The sequence below is a fragment of the Zootoca vivipara genome, chromosome 4 (assembly GCF_963506605.1).
Source record: "Zootoca vivipara chromosome 4, rZooViv1.1, whole genome shotgun sequence".
NCBI lineage: Eukaryota > Metazoa > Chordata > Lepidosauria > Squamata > Lacertidae > Zootoca > Zootoca vivipara.
This window is the reverse complement of record NC_083279.1, coordinates 39,662,441-39,682,078: the sequence shown is the minus strand read 5'-3', so window position 1 is coordinate 39,682,078 and position 19,638 is coordinate 39,662,441. Positions and strand designations below refer to the sequence as shown.

Below are 19,638 nucleotides of genomic sequence, written 5' to 3'. Positions count from 1 at the left end.
TCTCCTCTCACTGCTCACTTGCATAGAGAGGGAACAGGCAGTGGCAGCCAGGAGTAGGGCCCAAGCACTTCAGCATCTGGATGTGGGGCCCTGCTGAGCCCAATGATTCTAGCCCCTGGTGCCAGCCTGGTCTAGTTTGGCCCTCATTTACAATGTATATCGATATGATATCTCCTCAGAGTGGAAATGGCTCTGCATAGGCAATGCCCTATGGTAAATGCCATCTATTATATTGTCATTAATAATTGCTCATCTTTTTCTGTTCTGTTGTTAAATGTCATTCTCATAATAGAAGCCTGACATTGCTGCTTAAAAATAAGAGTACAGTAATGGTGTTTTTTCCCCCTTTCCTCTGCGGTTCTGTGTGACTGCCCACTGAGATGGTTTTGCAGTAAAATCCAACATAAAGAAAAGAACATTCAAATGAAAATATCTTGCTTCCTACACACTTCCACCCCGGGCTATTTTTTCCTCCAAACATGCAGACATGCCTCAAAACAGTTCTCTTGGTGACAGAAAATTGAGCACCTAAGAACCTAGATTTGACCTGTCTGCTAAAATACTCACATTTCAAATAAACAAGCTGAAGAAAAATTATGAAAGGATAGACACTACACAGTTCTCGAAAATTGCACCACTCTCTCAGTTAAATGTTGTGATTCTTTCACAATACCTGAGACCAGGGATGCAGTGGCGTAGGAAGGGGGTGCGGTGGGTGTGGGCTGCCCCGGGTATCATCACTGAGGGGGGGTGACAAAATGGCAAAAGTTATGAGTTTGGGGGGGAAATAACTCCCACACCCACCACACGCCCCTTCCCACAACACTGCAGGAGGACTCTCCCCTCAAGTGATTTCCAGAAACCAGAAACATTGCTGCCTCCAACTTTGTAGGCAGAGCACAGCTTTTATGGCTAGTAGCCTTTGACAGCCCCCTCCTCCATGAATCTGCCTAATCCAGAGGCACTGCGGGGCCTGCAGCATGCCTGAGAGACGCATCTCTCCTGAGGAGGCGGCGGTGGGTGGACTGCCTGCAAGCTCCATGCTACTTTTTTGAGCAGTGTGGGGCTTGCGTCTGCCCACCACCTCAGCCACCCTACAGCTGAGGGGGAGGCTGCGGAGAGGCTCCACGCAGTGCACCCTGCCTTGGTTTGTCCCACCCCCATAGGCGGCTCGCTCTGCCCCCGGCTGCAGGACGCATGCGCCACCCTGGGCACCTGAGCGGCTAGCTACGCCACTGCAGGGATGTGGATTGTGAGCATGCTATGCACCCAGAAGAGCTGGATTCCCCCACTTGTACGAACTGCATAAATTACAAGTTTGTAGTTGCACAATTATTATTTTTTACAACTTATAGACCAGAATGGTCACTACCAACAGTAGAGGAAAGCGTGCAAACTGTACCATGACAGACCTAAAAAAAAAAAAGGTTGTGAACGTGTTACACGGTGTACAAATTGTCCATATATGTATAGAACTGCTAGTAATAACAAGTGTAGCTGGTGGTGATTCTGAAAATCACTACATGAAGCTGTTCCCTGAAAAATGGTTGTATTTCAGGCACAGGCAAACTCGGCCCTCCAGATGTTTTGAGACTACAATTCCCATCATCCCTGACCACTGGTCCTGTTAGCTAGGGATGATGGGAATTGTAGTCCCAAAACATCTGGAGGGCCAAGTTTGCCTATGCCTGTTGTATTTTCTTCAGATGTATATTTTATACTGTACAATGGCATGGGGAAGGGCTACCATGTGGAAAGGTTTTCCTGTAGAGATCCGGTGGGCACTGATTGTTGGGTGTTTCCCATTACAATTACAAACATGTCTCTTTACCCCCCCCCCTTTCTCTGTTAATACTAATTCCTGGGATTTCTAGCTGCTCTAGCTGATGTTTTGTTGCTGCCTACTTAGGAAATTCTTATACTTCGTTATACGCTGCTTGCTTTTATTGTTCTGCAAACCGCCTTGGTGTTTCGTGAAGCGAAAGATGGCATACAAGTGGCTTTCATAAACAAATTAAATAAATATTGTTTCTCTCCAAAAGTCAGGGTAGGGGCACTTGCCCTGCTCCCACAAGATAACCATTCACCTATTAGAAAGCCAGAATGGTATAGTGGTTGAATGTGGCACATAGACTGATGGACCATAGCCATTCATTTTGCCATTTTTTGCCATACAGAGAAGAGGATGAAGTAGGTGTGTGAATGCTCAAAGTGTGGGTAACTCAGGAGCATCATACACATTGCAGTCCTTGAACTTCTCCTTGTCGTGCTAGCTGGGCCTGCAGCGGGCTGATTCTTGTATTTGATAGAACATGACAAGACACTTCCACACAATCGGAAACCCTGATAAAGAATGCTCTTGGATCATTCAGAGTATTCAAACTTTCATTCAAGTGAATGCAAGTAAAAGTCTCCTAAAGACCATCCCAGCTCAACATGTACTCAGCATGTAAGGCAATACCTATGGGGACATTGGGAGTGGAGCTTGCATGCATAACTCCAGTGATTATTTTTTCTGGGGGTACGCATACCCCTAAAAATGTTGTGGATCTTTTTACTTTTGTCCATTTACTGTATTTATTTTTCCTGATTTGAACATAAAATGGTGGTTTTCTTGAGTCAAAATGAGAGTACCCCTAAACATTTTTTTAAAAGAGAAAAGCACTACATAACTCCATTCCCCATGCCTGGAAATAGCATTTGAGTGTTCAGGAAGATTATTGGCCATGCCTAGTCTTATTTGTGTGTTTTTTTCTATTTTATACAATGACCAACTATGATATCCTCTTATTTTCACCCAAGTTCATTTTTATCAAGGAACACACTATACACACTGAAGGTAAGCAACAACAACAACAAGGATGAGGAAGTGCAGGGAGATTTCAAGAAAGGAGTCACCTACCTTTCAACTTGAGGTCCACATTGTGCCTCAGCCATGGATAGATTCCATAATTTGATGAATCTTCAGGAATTGGGTTATTCTGTATCCACCCTTCACAGGCAAACCGAAAGAAATCATCACAGGGATCCACAGATGTATTTAATTTGCTTCTGATTGCAGCAGCTGAAAAGAGTCACATAATTTAACAAAGAAGCCTTCAGTGTTACAAAGGTGTTACACATTACTGTACTAAAGAGAGGGGAAAACCCTGTGGTTTCCCTCCTAGTTACCACCTCCCCGGTTTGATTTCTCCTTGTCCTTCTACCTCCCTGGTTCCTCTGGCTCCTTGCCTGCTGTGTTCAAACACACCACTTCTCCCCCGTTCCGAAAAAAGCCTTCCCTTGGCCACCACCACCACCTGAATCCCAACCAGTCTCATTAATTCCCATTGCCTCCAGACTCCATGAACGTGCTGTTGATTTTCTCTCAAGTAGGCAATCTGAGGCAGAAATTCTGAAAGCTGTATTAGAGTTGGGGGAGATCTGGTAATCTCCACATCGTAGATTTAAAGCTCTCTTTTACCACTTTAACAGCCATGACCACCCCAAAGTATCCTGGGTGGGAACTAGAGTTTATTAAGGGTACTGACAGTCATTAGAAGACATCTCCATTAAAAAAACTTCAGTTGCCAGGATTCTTTGGGGAAACCCATGACTGTTATTTACATAAGAGTGCTTTAAAAGTGTGGCTGTGACCTTAGCCTTTTTTCTTTAATTAAAAAGCAGCCCAAGTGCCTACTATTTTTGATCAGGGCTCCAGCATTAATCTATTATTCCTGTGCTATTTCCACAATGGAAATCATCCCCACTTTCTGAAGCTCTTGTAAGCCTTGGGGAGCAGAAGGCATATACTCATTTTGTATCTGTCTTTTGCCTCCTCCATGTTGCTTCTCTCTTCCACCAGCTTCAGTGGAAGATTTAAGTATGGTAAATAGCCGGAGGGGAAGGGTCACAGCTCAGTGGGTCAGCATCTGGTTTGCATGCAGAATTGCCCCGGGTTCAGCCCCAGGCATCTCCAGGTATAGCTGGGAGAGACCCCTGTCTGAAGTCCTGGAGAACTACTGCAACTCTGGCAATACTGAGTTAGATGGGCCAGTGGTCTGACTTAGTGCAGCTTCCTAGGTTCATTAAACCCTACTCTCTCCCAGAGTTATGCCCCAATCCAAACTGGGGCCCCTTGGCCACTTTTAACCAAAGAAATAAGACTCCAGAAGATCTTATCATAGATTTCATCTAGTTAGGCCTGAAGCACTTCATTAGAGCATCTTCATTAGGCCTTTGCCCACCAGGCAATATCTCTAACTCCATAGCTAGGGCTACAGCCTTGTGGTCTTCCCAAAACAATCTGGCTTGGAATCCCTGTGGGAAACATAATTCTGAATTAGAGAAACCTTTGGTCTGATCCATCAGAACTTGGCTAATGGTCTCTGGGAGGCAACTGCTTTGCTGATTTAACATAAATGGCTTACTTAGATGTTGATTCCAAAGCACAAGACAGTTTATTAAAGCTACTGGAGCACATAAGCATTCAACGTTTCTCCATACCAATGTGTTTTAACTGTAATACAATAATAATAAGAATTATGATAATAATAATTTATTATTTATACCCCGTCCATCTGGCTGGGTTCCCCCAGCCACTCTGGGCGGCTTCCAACAAAACATTAAAATACAGAAATCCATCAAACATTAAAAGCTTCCCTAAACAGGGCTGCCTTAAGATGCCTTCTAAAGGTCTGGTAATTGTTGTTCTCTTTGACCTCTAGTGGGAGGGCGTTCCTCAGGGTGGGTGCCACTACCGAGAAGGCCCTCTGCCTGGTTCCCTGTAACTTGGCTTCTCGTCTCGTAGCGAGGGAACCGCCAGAAGGCTCGGCACTGGACCTCAGTGTCCGGGTATAACAATGGGGGTGGAGACGCTCCTTCAGGTATACTGGACCGAGGCCATTTAGGGATTTAAAGGTCAGCACCAACACTTTGAATTGTGCTCGGAAACGTACTGGGAGCCAATGTAGGTCTTTCAGGACCGGTGTTATGTGGTCTCGGAGGCCGCTCCCAGTCACCAGTCTAGCTGCCGCATTCTGGATTAATTGTAGTTTCCGGGTCACCTTCAAAGGTAGCCCCACATAGAGCGCATTGCAGTAGTCCAAGCGAGAGACCTGCACCTCCATGGACAGCTGTGAGTCCAAAATGACTCCCAGGCTGCGCACCTGGTCCTTCAGGGGCACAGTGACCCCATTCAGGACCAGGGAGTCCTCCACACCTGCCCGCCTCCTGTCCCCCATAAACAGTACTTCTGTCTTGTCAGGATTCAACCTCAATCTGTTAGCCGCCATCCATCCTCCAACCACCTCCAGACACTCACACAGGACCTTCACCGCCTTCACTGGTTCTGATTTAAAAGAATGGTAGAGCTGGGTGTCATCCGCATACTGATGAACACCCAGCCCAAACCCCCTGATGATCTCTCCCAGCGGCTGCATGTAGATGTTAAAAAGCATGGGGGAGAGGACAGAACCCTGAGGCATCCCACAAGTGAGAGCCCAGGGGTCTGAACACTCATCCCCCCCACCACCACTTTCTGAACACGGCCCAGGAGGAAGGAGCGGAACCACTGTATAACAGTGCCCCCAGCTCCCAACCCCTCTAGACGGTCCAGAAGGATGTTATGGTCGATGGTGTCAAAAGCCACTGAGAGATCCAGCAGAACTAGGAAACAGCTGTCACCTTTGTCCCTAGCCTGCCGATAATAACCGACCAGTGCGACCAAGGCAGTTTCAGTCCCATGATGAGGCCTGAATCCCGACTGGAAGGGATCCAAATGGTCCGCTTCTTCCAGGCATGCCTGGAGTTGTTCAGCAACCACTCGCTCAATCACCTTGCCCAAGAATGGAAGATTTGAAAAAAAGAACATACGCCACTTACCAGCTTCGATGCATTCGGAAGTCAAGCAGTATTGTTGCTTAGGATGAAATTTTATAAGATCTTGGCTAACTGCAAAAGGAAAATATTACATGGATTAACAATTGTTGTTGGGCAAATATATTGACTCAGGGTTCAATCCCAATCCGATGGCCCCTAGGAGGGTGTCCTAGGGACCCGAGGATCAATTAGATCAGGGGCAGGCAACCTCAGACCCGTGGGCCGGATGCAGCCCGCCTTCTGAATCCACAAATGGTCCGGGAATCAGCGTGTTTTTACATGAGTAGAATGTGTCCTTTTATTTAAAATGCACCTCTGGGTTATTTGTGGGGCCTGTCTGGTGTTTTCAAATGAGTAGAATGTGTACTTTTGTTTAAAATGCATCTCTGGGTTATTTGTGGGGCATAGGAATTCGTTCATTTCCCCCCCTTCAAAATATAGTCTGGCCCACCACATGGTCTGAGGGACGGTGAAAACAACCCATGGCTGAAAAAGGTTACTAACCCCTGAATTATATCATCCTCTCCAAAGCTTGAAATAAAGCTTCAGTGCCAGAGAGAGAACTCCAGTGTCATAGCCTACCTCTCCAAAGCCCCGGGTTCCTCTGAAGCTCTGACCCAACCGACATTGGAGCTCTGGTGCTGGAAAGGCCAAAGGAGGAAGCATGCAGGAAGCGGCTGGGATCCAAAGGAACAAACACTAATGCAAAGGAAACCATGCTAGTGCATAAGAAAAATTCCAGCATCCTTGGTCAACACATGCAATAGCAAGTCAAAAAGTATTAGACAATGCTCAGGTTACACTGGCAGCATCAATGGTTGCCATAAAGAAAACAAACGGGTGCCATTTGTCAAACAGTGCAGTGAGCAACACCCACACTGTTTATCTTTTCAGCCACAACACCACACCACCAACATAATACTGTATAGGAATCAGTCCTGAATCAGATTGCTAGCCAGCATGCCGAAGAGACAGATGCTTATGTTTTACCTGCCATTCTCTATTTTTTCTCCAAAGGCTGATACAAAGAGAGCAGAATGATTGAAGAACTAGGAAGAAAAGGGAGCAGTAGTGTAACAGCTAAAGCCATTCACAGACAGCCTTCCTGAGGACTCTCTAAGGTCAGTCTAGCAAAAGGGGAAGGAAATAGAGAAAGACGGAGTTGTCTCCTGTGCGTCTCACCACACTGGTAGATGAAACAATATAGCTCCACAATGATGAATCTGGCCCCCAGTTGCTAACAGGAAGAGCAGAAATGATCTCAAGAAGGTTACTCTAAATCAAGCTGTTTGAGATCTGAAGCAATGTTAGTTTGAGAAAAATAATTAGTATGCTTGGGAAGATTTTGATTCAAATGTGCTAATTCTTTCACTATTAGGTATGGTTCATAAATTATGAAGAATAATACTTCTGGTTCACTCCAGAATGAGTGAGAGAACTAAAATGTATTCATTCCTTTACTATGTAAACATTATGTGTTGGCCCCAGACTTAAGCCCCAGCTGCACTATACAATTAAAGTAGTATCATACCACTTTAAACATGATGGCTTCCCTCAAATAATTCTAGGAACTGTAGTTTGTTGAGGGTTCTGACAGTTGGCTTAACAATCAATTCCTCTTCCCAAGGAACTCTGGGAGGGGAAGAGGAGCCTCCTAACAACTTTCAGCACCCTTAACAAACTACAGTCCCCTTAGATTGGACTTGCTGAAAGAAGTGAGACAAGTTCACTATGAATAACGTGAGAACCATTCATTCCCATGAGACTCCGCTAAGTGTGACTAATCTGGATCCAACACAGAGATTAGTCCTTTATCCACTTAATGGACTGCACACAATCTGTTTTATTGCCCCAACACTTTATGGGCTGCACATAGCTATTTGTATACAAATGATGGAACACTATCACAGCCATGAGAATGGTTCCTGAGAATATACTTTCTGACTTCTCCAAGTTCTGAAAGATCCTTCTGCTTTACCAACTACAGTGATACCTCGGTTTAAGAATAGCCCTGTTTACAAACTAGTCGGTTTACAAACTCCGCAAAACCGGAAGTAGCGTCGCGGTTTGTGAACTTTACCTTGGTCTAAGAACAGAAGCCAAACAGTGGAAAGGCACCAGCGGCGGGAGGCCTCATTGGGGAAAGTGTGCCTCGGTTTAAGAACGACTTTGGTTTAAGAACGGACTTCTGGAACAGATTAAGTTCGTAAACCAAGGTACCACTGTATGTAGCTGCCAAGGATGAACAGGACTTGATTTTTATGGCTATTTAAAAATTGCATATATTCAAATGTTTTATTACTGACAAAGTTTGCTCCTCAAAGAGAAGCTCTCTGCAGGGATGCAGTGAATTAAAAACATAATATCAATGATAACAAAGCACAACAGTTTTTTTTTAATGGAAAGCGGCCTTACGGTGCTACGATTTTAAGAAGAAGAAAGGACAAAGGTGGTGGTTAGGTAATTCCAGAAGATTGTTGGAATTCTGCAGAGAAAAAAGCAGTTTGAACAGAGTGATTTGGGGTGGGAAAACATCTGGTGGTGAAAGGGTGAAGCATTAGGGATGTGCAACCAGTGTGACTGAATCCTTGAGCCCAAACCAAACCAAGTCAATTTGGGCTGGACCGTGATTCAGTCAGGGTGGGTTTGAGCAGGCTCAGGTCAGATTGGGTCCACCTGGAGTGATCTGGCACTGCCAAAAGGGAGGATGGTTGGACAGCAAGGAGAGGAGAAAAGGGGTGCATCTCCTCCTCCCCTGCGCTCCTCCCCACATGCTTAATTAGGGTGGGATTCGCCTAACACAGGCATGGCCAAACTTGGCCCTCCAGCTGTTTTGGGACTACAATTCCCATCATTCCTGACTACTGGTCCTGTTAGCTAGGGATGATGGGAGTTGTAGTCCCAAAACAGCTGGAGGGCCAAATTTAGCCATGCCTGACCATAGCTGCCAAGTTTTCCCTTTTCTCACGAGTAAGCCTATTCAGCATAAGGGAATTTCCCTTAAAAAAAAGGGATAACTTGGCAGCTATGTGCCTGACCTAACACAAGCCCCCTCAGTGGAACCCCTGTCCAAGAACAACTGCTTGCACAATGGGGCTTTCTCCCCTCTCCTCCCCTTGTGCCCCCCCCCCATAATTGGCAGCTGGTGGGCTGTCTGGGAATAACCGATAACAGTGCAGAAGGGAAGGGAAGGTGGGATAGTTCCAGCTGCAGTGTTTTCATTGAACAGACATTCACCATAGTGTGGCATTGCACCCCACCCTTAAGGTTTTAAACCCTGATTAAACATTGTGAGGCCCACAATTCTCTGGATCTGTGTTGCGTCAGGCTTAGATCATCCCAGGTTGGATCAGGGCTGCTCTAAAGTGCAGAATCGGGTCCCAAATTGTATCAGGACAAGCACAGTCCTATTAAGCTTCCCTTTCTTTGTCACTCAGCCTCCTGAAACAAATTTCCATTTTTCAAAAAACGTTTGTTATTACAATATGCATACAATATAGTGTTTGCCCCATAATCATTCCATCCCATTACTTTGCTCTTTAGCTGTTGTTACAGCTTGTGTTATCCATGAGCCCTATAAACAATTATTTAAAAAATGCATGCATGGGGGAAAAATGCCTTCAAGTAAATTGCCGTGGCATGTGCTTGTTTGTATATATTTGCAGTACTGGGCTCTGAAAGTTGTACAGAAGTTGGGGGCTGTGTGTACCGAGTGCATCCAAGAGTCAATCTGAGATTTTGCATAGTAATGTTGTCTAAAGAATGTTCTGGAGAAACCTTGCAGTGTGACTGAAAAAAGTCATAAGGGAAAATGGCTCTGCATAGTGTGTTCTCGTAGGGGGGGGGGATTACTACATGTAGCTAGCTGCCTGTCTCCTGTTTCTATGACGCTAGAGGCTGACTCTAAACCATAGGACTTCGCTTTGTGTGTGTTTTTTTTTTGTCCTCTCCATCAGATTTGGGGGAAAAAACATATAAGTGTTTTTGGAAAACAGATTAAAGCATGCAAAGCTTTAAAAAAGAATGCATAATTCCTTCACAAAATTAAGTTTTTATTTTGATCTCCTGTGTGTAGAATATATATACCCTGACAATAATCTGGAATATTCTGTTAAAGGCGCTCAGTAAGGAAAATCCTTTTCTGTTCAGTGGCTTGCAATTCTGTCCACACTCACCTGAGAGTAAGCCCCCATTGAATTCAGCAGGACTTACTACTGAGGAGATGCCTAGATGGGCGCTGTGGTCTTTTTCAATCCACTGGGATTATACAATAGATACAAAGAACAATATCTTTTCCTAAGGCATAGATGGTACATCTATGCTACAACCCTTTTATCAGGTCCTGTGCTAGTTTAACTGTCGTGACCATTGAAATCATAATAAAGGTACTTCAAATTCTCTGTTATATATCTTCCCCTCCTCCCCTCATAGTCTTACAGTTCCAAAAATTCCTATAGAGATTTATTTTGAATATGTAGACATAGCCACTGCATTACCTTAGTCTTTGCAACCCCTTTGACCACAATGTTTTGAATAAATCATTCAGTAAATGGATATTGGCAATGACTATCATGCAGTAATTCAGTACAAGTTGTTCACCACAGCAACAAGATATTGGGTAGGAAATATTTGTCTTTCAGCTCTTTCAGATTTAGTTAAAGCATCTGATAAGAGATTATTTCCTCACCTCTTTAAAGACTCCACAATTCATCTATTAATCTTTTAATGGTATCTTTGTGGACTGTCCAAAACCTCAGTAGAATGTTTACTATGCAATCTTTACTTGGAAGGTTCACTGAATCCAATGAGGCTTACTTCTAGGAAAGTGGGTGTAGGACAGCAGACTTAGCCATCGTTGCATTGAAAATCAAATGGAAGGACTCCCTAAAAGGGGCCCCACAAAACGTACGTGCATGAAATTCAAACACATAAGCTATTAGCAGTATTTATTCAGAAGCCGTATGTTAATCATCACAACTTGAGAGATATCATGACTTACTGGCTGTCTTTTGGATCCAGCCAGTTGTTGATACCGACTTAGAATTTATCGTGTGTGTGTGTGTGTGTGTGTGTGTGTGTGTGTGTGTGTGTTTAATTTGCAGGTTTCTGAATTTACATTGCTTTTTAACATGTTTTCACAACCACCTTTGATATTTCCCAGTCAGCTGGTGAGTTCGGTGGGGGGGGGGGATGCATGAAATTTGCTTCTAGTGAATCTCCAAATACTAAAAATTATGAAAGCGTTAACGTAATTTGCAACTTCTGCAGAATCCTAGAATAGCAGGATAATAACTTCAGGACCTTTGAATCCTCTTAGGTAGTCCTTCACATAGAGCCAAGACCCTCCACCAACAAAAAGCTCATTCACCCTTTCAACTGAATAGCAGTGCGGGTGAAGGAACATTAAAATGTGACTAGCATACGGTAGTTAAGCAAACCAAATACAAGTGGCAATGCTGTTGTAGCCAGGGCTTTTTTTGAAGAGCCTTGCAAAAGTTTCATTTTATGCTGCCACAATTTTTTTGACACTTACCCAGGAAAAGCGCAGTGCCAAGTGCGACCGTGCTGGTCACGAACACGCCAAGGGCTATCCGCATCGGTTTGCTGGCTGCTTTCTTGCCGGCTGGCATCGACCCCCCTGCTGCCTCGCCTTCCATCACGTTGGACCTGCAAAGCTCTCTGAAAGAAGGTCTGCTTTTTTCTTTCTACTGCGGCTTGTTCCTGTTCATTCACAGAGAAGTCCCATCCATGGGTGCCCTTTCCCCAATCGCTCTTATTTCGTATAAGTAATGTTACTGTCAGGACACATTTCCAAGTCTCTCACTCTTCCCAAAATGGGGTGGGGGTAAGGAGGAGAACCACATAAAATGCAGCCTTGAGTTTCTTCTCTGACCAAGACTTGGAAAGACAGGCAAGGACAAATTAATTTATTGCACTCGCTGTTTGCAAGCAGACCACTTTTATCAGCAGTTCAGGACATAAACATTTCACAACGTTGCCCAAACAGATGGTTAAACTATTCCAACTTCCAGCAATTAAAACATTTTTTAAAAAAAATCTTCCAATCAGGAACTGGACATCTGACAAAGTTTTGCAGACACTACGTTGACAGGAATGTTTCCTTGCACCTATTTAAGAAATCTCATTATGTGCTGATGGTGGCTCCTTTTTAGCCTAGTCACACCACTTGTCTTCATTGAAGAAAAGACATCTGGTCCCCAAGCGCAAATCTCTTTTTAAAGCTCCCGAGGAGTTCCTGGGATATCTTGTAGCATTTTTATTTTGGGATGTTTGTGTACGACACCAAGTGCCAAGCATCAGAGTCATGCTTAAGTGAAGGCAAAGCAGTTATTAAAACAGCCTACAGAAGGGTTTTAAAGACATGGGAAAGTTATATTTCAGGGACTGTGGTGCTTTTGTAAGCTCTATCCAAACATAGTCCTTCGTTTTGAGGAGGAAAGCTGAGATGAGCAGTATGCAGGCAGGCAGACTGCGAGGGTGAGAAACATTAAATAACTGGGTTTGGTCCATGAGGAAGGCATTGTGTATATATGCTCTAACTCTGGAGTGGATCTGGTCTTCTAGAATCAGTTTTAATCAGATTGAACCTTTTAAAATGTGAAATCCATGTGTTTGGAATCCAAATATATAGATTTCACAATTTAAAGAGTGAAATCTGGAATTGGCTCCTTTGTAATGGAGCGTGTTTAAAATTTCCATGGTTAAATTTTACTGCCTTCAGAAATACTTAGTCTGAAGTAAGGTCCAATGAGTTCAGTGTGGTTTTTTATGGTTGCAGTCTAAATTTGCTAGAAGATACACCTCTGATATTGGTTTATCTCCTGATCTATTATGTCCTTAACCCCATATTTACAAAGAGAGAACTACTGTTCTTCACCAGTGAGAAAATTGCACATTTGCATATGCTCAAAAGTGTTTTCTACACTACAGTGTTTCCCATCTTATATATAGCTTCCAGGACTGAGTCCTGGAACTGACAGCAGATTGTGAAACTCAACTTTGGCTCCAAATTGTAAGTCTGCTCCTGCCAAGATCTGCCATCGTCCTCTCCCTGAGCCTTTTCCTGAAAAGGATAGTTAAAAACACAGAATGACTTCAGTCAGGACATTGCGCCATGTTTAATTGGCTGAAGTTCTTATAGGCAGTAGCTGACCTCTGTTTTCACACCACCTTTAATCCTATTGCAATAGCTAGTTACATCTTTCTGCTCTGTTCCTTTCTGTACAGTATTTGTCATTGTAAACCTACCTGCCCTTAGGTGCACAAATTTCAACATTTTTCCATTCCTTTTTTCCTTTTTGTACATAATTCCAATGAAACTGCTTTGCTTTCACACTATCCAGAAAAACACTATTGGGTTGAAAAACTGGGGGGGAAATTTAAGCATAATGTCACAGGGCAATGTGCATACTTGTCTGCTGCTAAATTGGGTTATACTGGGAAAGGTGTTTCCGTGTCATCACATAGCATCATATAATTCATGTTTGAATACTCAAACTTCATTACAACAGATACATTGTATCAGTGCTGGCTGCATTAGGCAGTTGTCCATCTGAATGCACGTGCTTCTGTGGACACCATTACTTGCCACAATTAGCTGTCACACATAGTATTAATTCAAACCACCTCTACCCTCGTTTCAGAAAGGCTAAATGTTGCCTGAGTTTGCTCAGGCTAAATACTCGAAGAGAAGGGAGTCAAAGATAGATGGGAGTTTCTTAAAGGAGAAATATTGAAGGCACATAATAAAAGGTTTCCTCAGCTATGTTTGAAGCAAGAGGAAGAACAAATTGTAGGTTCTCTGCGTGGAGAAGATGGAAATAGGCTATTGGGTGACAGAAGGCAGAACTGCTCAGCACCTACTTTGCATCTGTCTTCAGCAAAAGGAAAGCAGTGTCCAATTTGGTGATAACAGAATTAATGATGCAAGGAGGAAGTTGCAGCCCAAGATATGAAAAGATGTGTTAAGGAAACACCTAGCTACTTTAAATGAATTCAAATCTCCAGGATCTGATGAGCTGCATCCAAGGCTACTGAAGTAGCTTGCAGAGGTCCTGTCCTCTCAGAGCCTCTTATAATCTTTTGAGAATTATTGGGAGAACAGGAGAGGTCCTGCAGCCGAGAGGTGATCAAATGCTGTCCCCATCTTCAAAAAGTGGAGAAAAGATCCCCCAAACTACTGACTGGTCAGCTTGACATTGATACCAGGAAGGGTTCTAGAACAGGTGTTAATCAGCTGGGCTGCAGGCACCTAGAATCAGATGCTGTGATTACTAAAACCAAGCATGGGTTTCTCAAAAGCAAGTCATGCCAGATGAACCTCATTTCTGTCTTTTTTTATGGAGATTCAAGCTTGATGGCTCAGGAATGCTGTGGATGTAGTGTATCTTGATTTCCGTAAGGCTTTTGACAAAGTCCCTCATTATATTCCTGCAGAGAAGCTCGTAAAATGCAGGCTGGACGAGGTTATGGTTAGGTGAATTTGTAACTGCTTGACTGACCAAACTCAGAGTGCTCACTAATGGTTACTCATCATCCTGAAAGGAAGGGACAAGTGGGGTTAGGGCCTGTTGTTGTTCAATGTCTTTATTAACAACTTGGACGAAGGAATTGAGGGCTGCTCATGAAATGAAACCAAATTGGGAGGGGTGGGTAGCGCCACAGAAGTCAGACTCAGGATTCAAGATGACTAACAGATTGGAGAACTGGGCCCAAACTAACAAAATGAATTGCAATAGGGACAAATGTCACATTCTACTCTTGGGCAGGAAGAACCAGCTGCACAGATATAGGATGAGGGACACCTGGATTGCTAGTAGTACATGTGAAAAGGATCACATGAAAAGTGAAAAGAATCTATGATTCTATAATCTAGGGCAGGCATGTCAAACCTGCGGCCCTCCAGATGTTTTGGACTACAATTCCCATCTTCCCCAACCACTGGTCCTGCTAGCTAGGGATCATGGGAGTTGTAGGCCAAAACATCTGGAGGGCCGCAGGTTTGACATGCCTGATCTAGGGGACTTAGTAGACCACAAGCTTAACTGAGTCAACAGTATGGTGCAACAGAAGAAGAAAGCTAATGCTATTCTAGGCTGCATCTACAGAAGTATAGTGTCCAGATCAAAGGGTGTAATAGTCCTGCTCTACTCCACCTTGGTTAGACTACACCTCTAGCACTGTGTCCAGTTCTGGACACCACGTATTAAGGAGGATATTGACAAGCTGAAACATGCGCAGAGGAAGGTGACCAGGATGATAAAGGGTCTGGAAACCTGTGAAGCATCCAAAGATGATTTCACAACACAGTACAAAACTGTGTACACAGTACAAAAACTGGTAACACAGTACAAAACTGGTATACAAAACTGCAAACGTATATATATAAAAATTGCACATCAAATCTTCCTCCGCCCCTGATGCCTGCAGCCTCTGCTGATGCTGTACTGAATATCTGAGCAGACACAGCTGGGATAGATAAAATCTTCCCAGCTTACCCACAAAGGTCTCAGTAGAGCACACCAGATCAGCACCCTCATCCATGATCAAATCCAGGATGGGTGAAGTCTTACTTGTACCAACGTGGCACTAAACAACAGCACACACAGGCTGGTGGACGTAGCATATGAGCAACCAGAAACCTGACCATGGGAGGGGTGGGATTGAGGAACAAGGCATGAGCAGCTTCATCTTCATCTTTCATGATGGCTTATCACTTCCCTATTGCTGTGTCTCCTGCAGGGACACCATCACTGATGCCACTCCCAAGCCCATGATGCCATTGGATTTTTCCTTGCTCTAGGATAATTTTACATCTAAAAAGGTTGGTGTTGGCAGGCAGTGGAATGAGCGACATTGGGCCCACATCACAATTTCAAATCTCATCACAGGTAAGCCTAATAAGACTTCTGATGAGCAGCAGCATCACTGTTACGGCCCATTCTGGAGATCTCTCAGGTTGAAAGACAGCGAAGTTATTAATAAAATATGAATGTCCTGAATCTGCCAGTGCAATAAGGCAATTTCTGACAGCTTCTTAACAGGTTTCTTGGGACACAGGGAGAATCAGCATCTTCAAGAACTCTTGAATGCCAAGAGGTTAATGTTGCAATCAAAGAGATTCTCACTATAGTACACACTCTCCCTCTGATGTAGACTGGACAGTATTTCACATCCTCAGTATTAGATGTAAAAAATAAATAAATGCTGGGTGCTAGTCAACAGGAGCTATTGTGAATATGCAACTAAAATTTAATAAGTGTCAATTGCATTTACCACATTCCATTGCATAGACATATACAGCTGTTTCCCTGTTCCCAATTCTGAAGTCCAGCACAAAATACTATCTGCATTTTATTTTGAACTGTAGATTTAGAGCACAATGAAAGCTGGAGATGGGAATTTAACACTGACACAACTTCCCTATGGGAATATATATATTAAGAGGATAAGGCGCCAGCCTTCTTGCCTTTCCCTTGCAGAACTCACCTTTTGTTGCTGTGGTAGGCATTGCTTTTTATATATACTGTAGTAACCTACGTTGACAAAAAGCCGGTTGTGCAATGTTGATGTGTTTCTTTCTGCTGAAAAACATAGGTTGATTACTATAGGCTGCAGACCGATGTTTGTCTCTCTGTAGTCAGGATTTTTAAATATAGGGTATCAAGCTTAAGTTGAGGCCCAAAAGTTTGAGGTCAAGGGAGCTTCTGTGGCCCATCTTATTTATAGTGCGGTGGAGCAGATTATTATATATGGCATATTGCCCACACTGAAAGCAGATATAGTCCAACAGAGAACTTACAGTGTGAGCTTTGTCAAATTATGTCCATATGCCTTACATATCATGTGGCTGCTTAAACTCTGAGGTTTGTTTTACACCATGTTTCTAGCCTTCGTAGGGTTTTTTTAATTGCAAACTGCTACAGAAATGTGAAGAACTTAATTTTGGGGGGAAACAGGGAAGTGAAATGGCCAAATTTGCGCATCCCTATGTACAGAACAAAGCATTAGATGCCTAACAAATCTTGATGATGTCTGACGGCCAAATTCAGGAAGTGATTGATATGGGAAAGCATACTTCATGCTGTAAACTTTAAATTGTGGTCCAAAGTATACCTGTGTTTGGAAGAAGAGGTCCCGTAACAACCATATATATCAAGATGTGAGAGGTAACTCTGAAGACCAAGACAGAAGGCTGTAAATTACAACCACCAGACTACATTTTAAGTTTGGTAGTAACATTTTGTTGCTTTCTTCACCTTTTGACATTGGCTGCATACTAGAAATGTAGGCAGTATGGGAAATGGCTTTGGGGCACCTTTTGCCCACAGTTGGGAGAATAAGGTGGGAACATGAAAAGTCAACTCTCCACAAACAGCATGGGCTTACTATTAGCTCACTGTTCATTTTGATTTATTAAGGCCCAGAGTCTGAACTGAGCCAGGCCTTGCTCATCTACATAGGAACACTTAACACTTTTAAGAGTCTTCAGGTAGAGGCCTGCTTAAAATCCTTTCCTTCAAGATGCATGGAGCAAAGCAGTGCTCTCAGTGGCCTCTACACTATATTGTAATGCCCCCCACTTTTTAAAAACAAACTTCCCATAAATTACTGATAATTAACTGGTAGGCAGATGTCAAGATCCGTTACTGAAAATTCTTGTTTGTTTTCTAGGTCAGTTTTTGTGGAGGGATGCTGACCAACACAGTTGGCACTCGAATCCAGCTACAGTATGTATTTAGGGGGAGATAGGTAATGTGCCACATGATATTTGTTTGTTAACAGATTCAGACTGTAACTTCCATGTACCTGGGTAGAAGCCCTGTTGAATACAGATGCCACCACTTTGCTGAAACGAAGCAGGTCTGTGTTTAGCCAGTGCTTGGATGGGTGCATGAATGCCTCCATGTACACTGCCTTTGGTTCCATGAAGGAAGATGGGATAGAAATGTAGTAAAATAAACAAACATGCCTAGGTTTTCACGCTTCATATCTTACGTTAACAAAGCAGTATTAAACCTGGCCTGCTTTGGTTTTTAATACTGCTAGATATTACTTTCTATCACTTTCTGTAATTTATGAAAGTACAAATCCATGTCAACTATCATTTTCAGCAGCAGAATGTAAATGACCTTTTAATCTTGAAACTCTTTACAGCCAAGGTAACTGCTAACTGAAAACACCAAAGCCTCCTCACAGGATGGAATAAATGAGGCCAAATGTTTGCCTTCCTTAAACACACACACACACAAAATCCGCAAGAACTGAACATTAAAGAACTAAATATAATTATCCTGGTAAACCAAATTGCTATGTTCCCGGGCAGCCCTTGCGTGACACTTCCCGTAACTTTTCTATCTGAAAGCACTCACAAAAGAAAAACGCTGGTCTGTAGAAAAAAGCATGCAATGTCTTCTGAAGCGATTGAATGTAAATATATACATTCAACGGGAAAGTGGAATGAAATAGATTTTGATTTTATTTACAGCATTCATACCCCGACCCTTTAGCCAAAAGGGCTCCAATGAGATGCATATTACAAAAATCAGTTTTAAGGTGGGCCAGTCCTTGCCCTCAGGCTCACAATCTATAAAGACATGCATAGCTGCCAAGTTTTCCCTTTTCTCGCGAGGAAGCCTATTCAGCATAAGGGAAAATCCCTGTAAAAAAGGGATAACTTGGCAGCTATGAAGACATGGCACACCAAGAAAAAAGAATGAGGGAAGAGCAACCTGAAGCCCAAGTTCTAAAAGGTACAGACACTCTCTTGCTCATGATAAAGAACAGCTCATTTGCTTTTAACCTCATATCAGGTTCAGGAACAGAGATGTTGGCAACATCCAGGCTTGGAGGAAAGAGCAGCTTCTGACAATTTCTTAGGCAGATGACTTGATGGCAGTAGGAATCCTCACAGGAAGGTGCTTAATGGTACCCTTTTTCCTTGTCCATGTTCTCTGGGTGGATTTCCATGAACACCCCATGCATTTTGAACAAACACTAGAAATGAGAATGCTAGAATAATCTAAGTGATTTGTGGGCGTTTGATGTGCAGATTAAAACAACAAACCTTCCCACTGGGAAAATGTTGTTGTAGTCAGACACAGCAGCATTCTGTCAAGTCTCTGAATAAAGTGAAGAATGCATATCTGAAAATGGGAATGGAGTTTCCATCCTGAAAAGCTGTAGGATATAACTCATATAGACCACAAAGAAGCCTGTGAACATTTGTTCTATGGTAATGCACCTATGTATCAACTGGCAAGGTAGCCGATGGTAGTCATATTCCAGGGCTAGCTATTATGCCCACACTATGTCTCTTATTACTATGCAGATCAATCCCCAGCATCCCTACCAGTAGGGCTGCAAAAGAATCCAAAAAGCTGGAGTGCAATTGCCAGCCAACATAGAAAACAATAGACCGGTGATCAGACATGGTTTTAATCATCTTCTTACATTCTTCTTCTGAGTGACTGCTTGGCACTCAGCATTGTCTTTGAAGAATATGATATGGCTACAAAGAATGGCAATCTGAAGTTAGTACCAAAGTGGAATCATTCACACAATAGCAACTAGAAACAGTTTCTGCTGCTTTTTGTCATTTATTGAAGCGCGCCTGCTCAGAAATCTACAAGGTGGAGAGATATCTGCTTATATTACTGTTTAAAATGCTGCAAAATGGGGAGCGGGTTAGAAAGTGGAAATAAAAGGAGAGAAGAGGCTGCCTTAAAAATGCTGAAGTCCTAAAATACTTAATTCAGC

The 19,638-nt window shown here is 43.2% G+C and overlaps 1 protein-coding gene across 4 annotated transcripts in view; it reads right to left on the bottom strand.

Moving 5' to 3' along the window:
- The window catches only part of PHEX (phosphate regulating endopeptidase X-linked), a 97,185-nt gene extending 82,406 nt beyond the window's left edge, over nt 1-14,779 (bottom strand). The window contains exons 1-4 of one of the 4 annotated variants that reach the window (XM_035116147.2): nt 11,393-14,779; nt 6,442-6,558; nt 5,863-5,931; nt 2,903-3,064 (exon numbers count right to left, since the gene is read on the bottom strand). In XM_035116147.2, coding sequence (XP_034972038.1) covers nt 2,903-3,064; nt 5,863-5,931; nt 6,442-6,558; nt 11,393-11,516 — 472 coding nt within the window. In that variant the 5' untranslated portion in view covers nt 11,517-14,779. Of the gene's footprint in view, nt 1-2,902; nt 3,065-5,862; nt 5,932-6,441; nt 6,909-11,392 lie in introns of all 4 variants that reach the window. The other 3 variants (XM_035116148.2, XM_035116150.2, XM_035116149.2) reach the window with 3 other exon arrangements.
- Nucleotides 14,780-19,638: the final 4,859 nt, after the last annotated feature.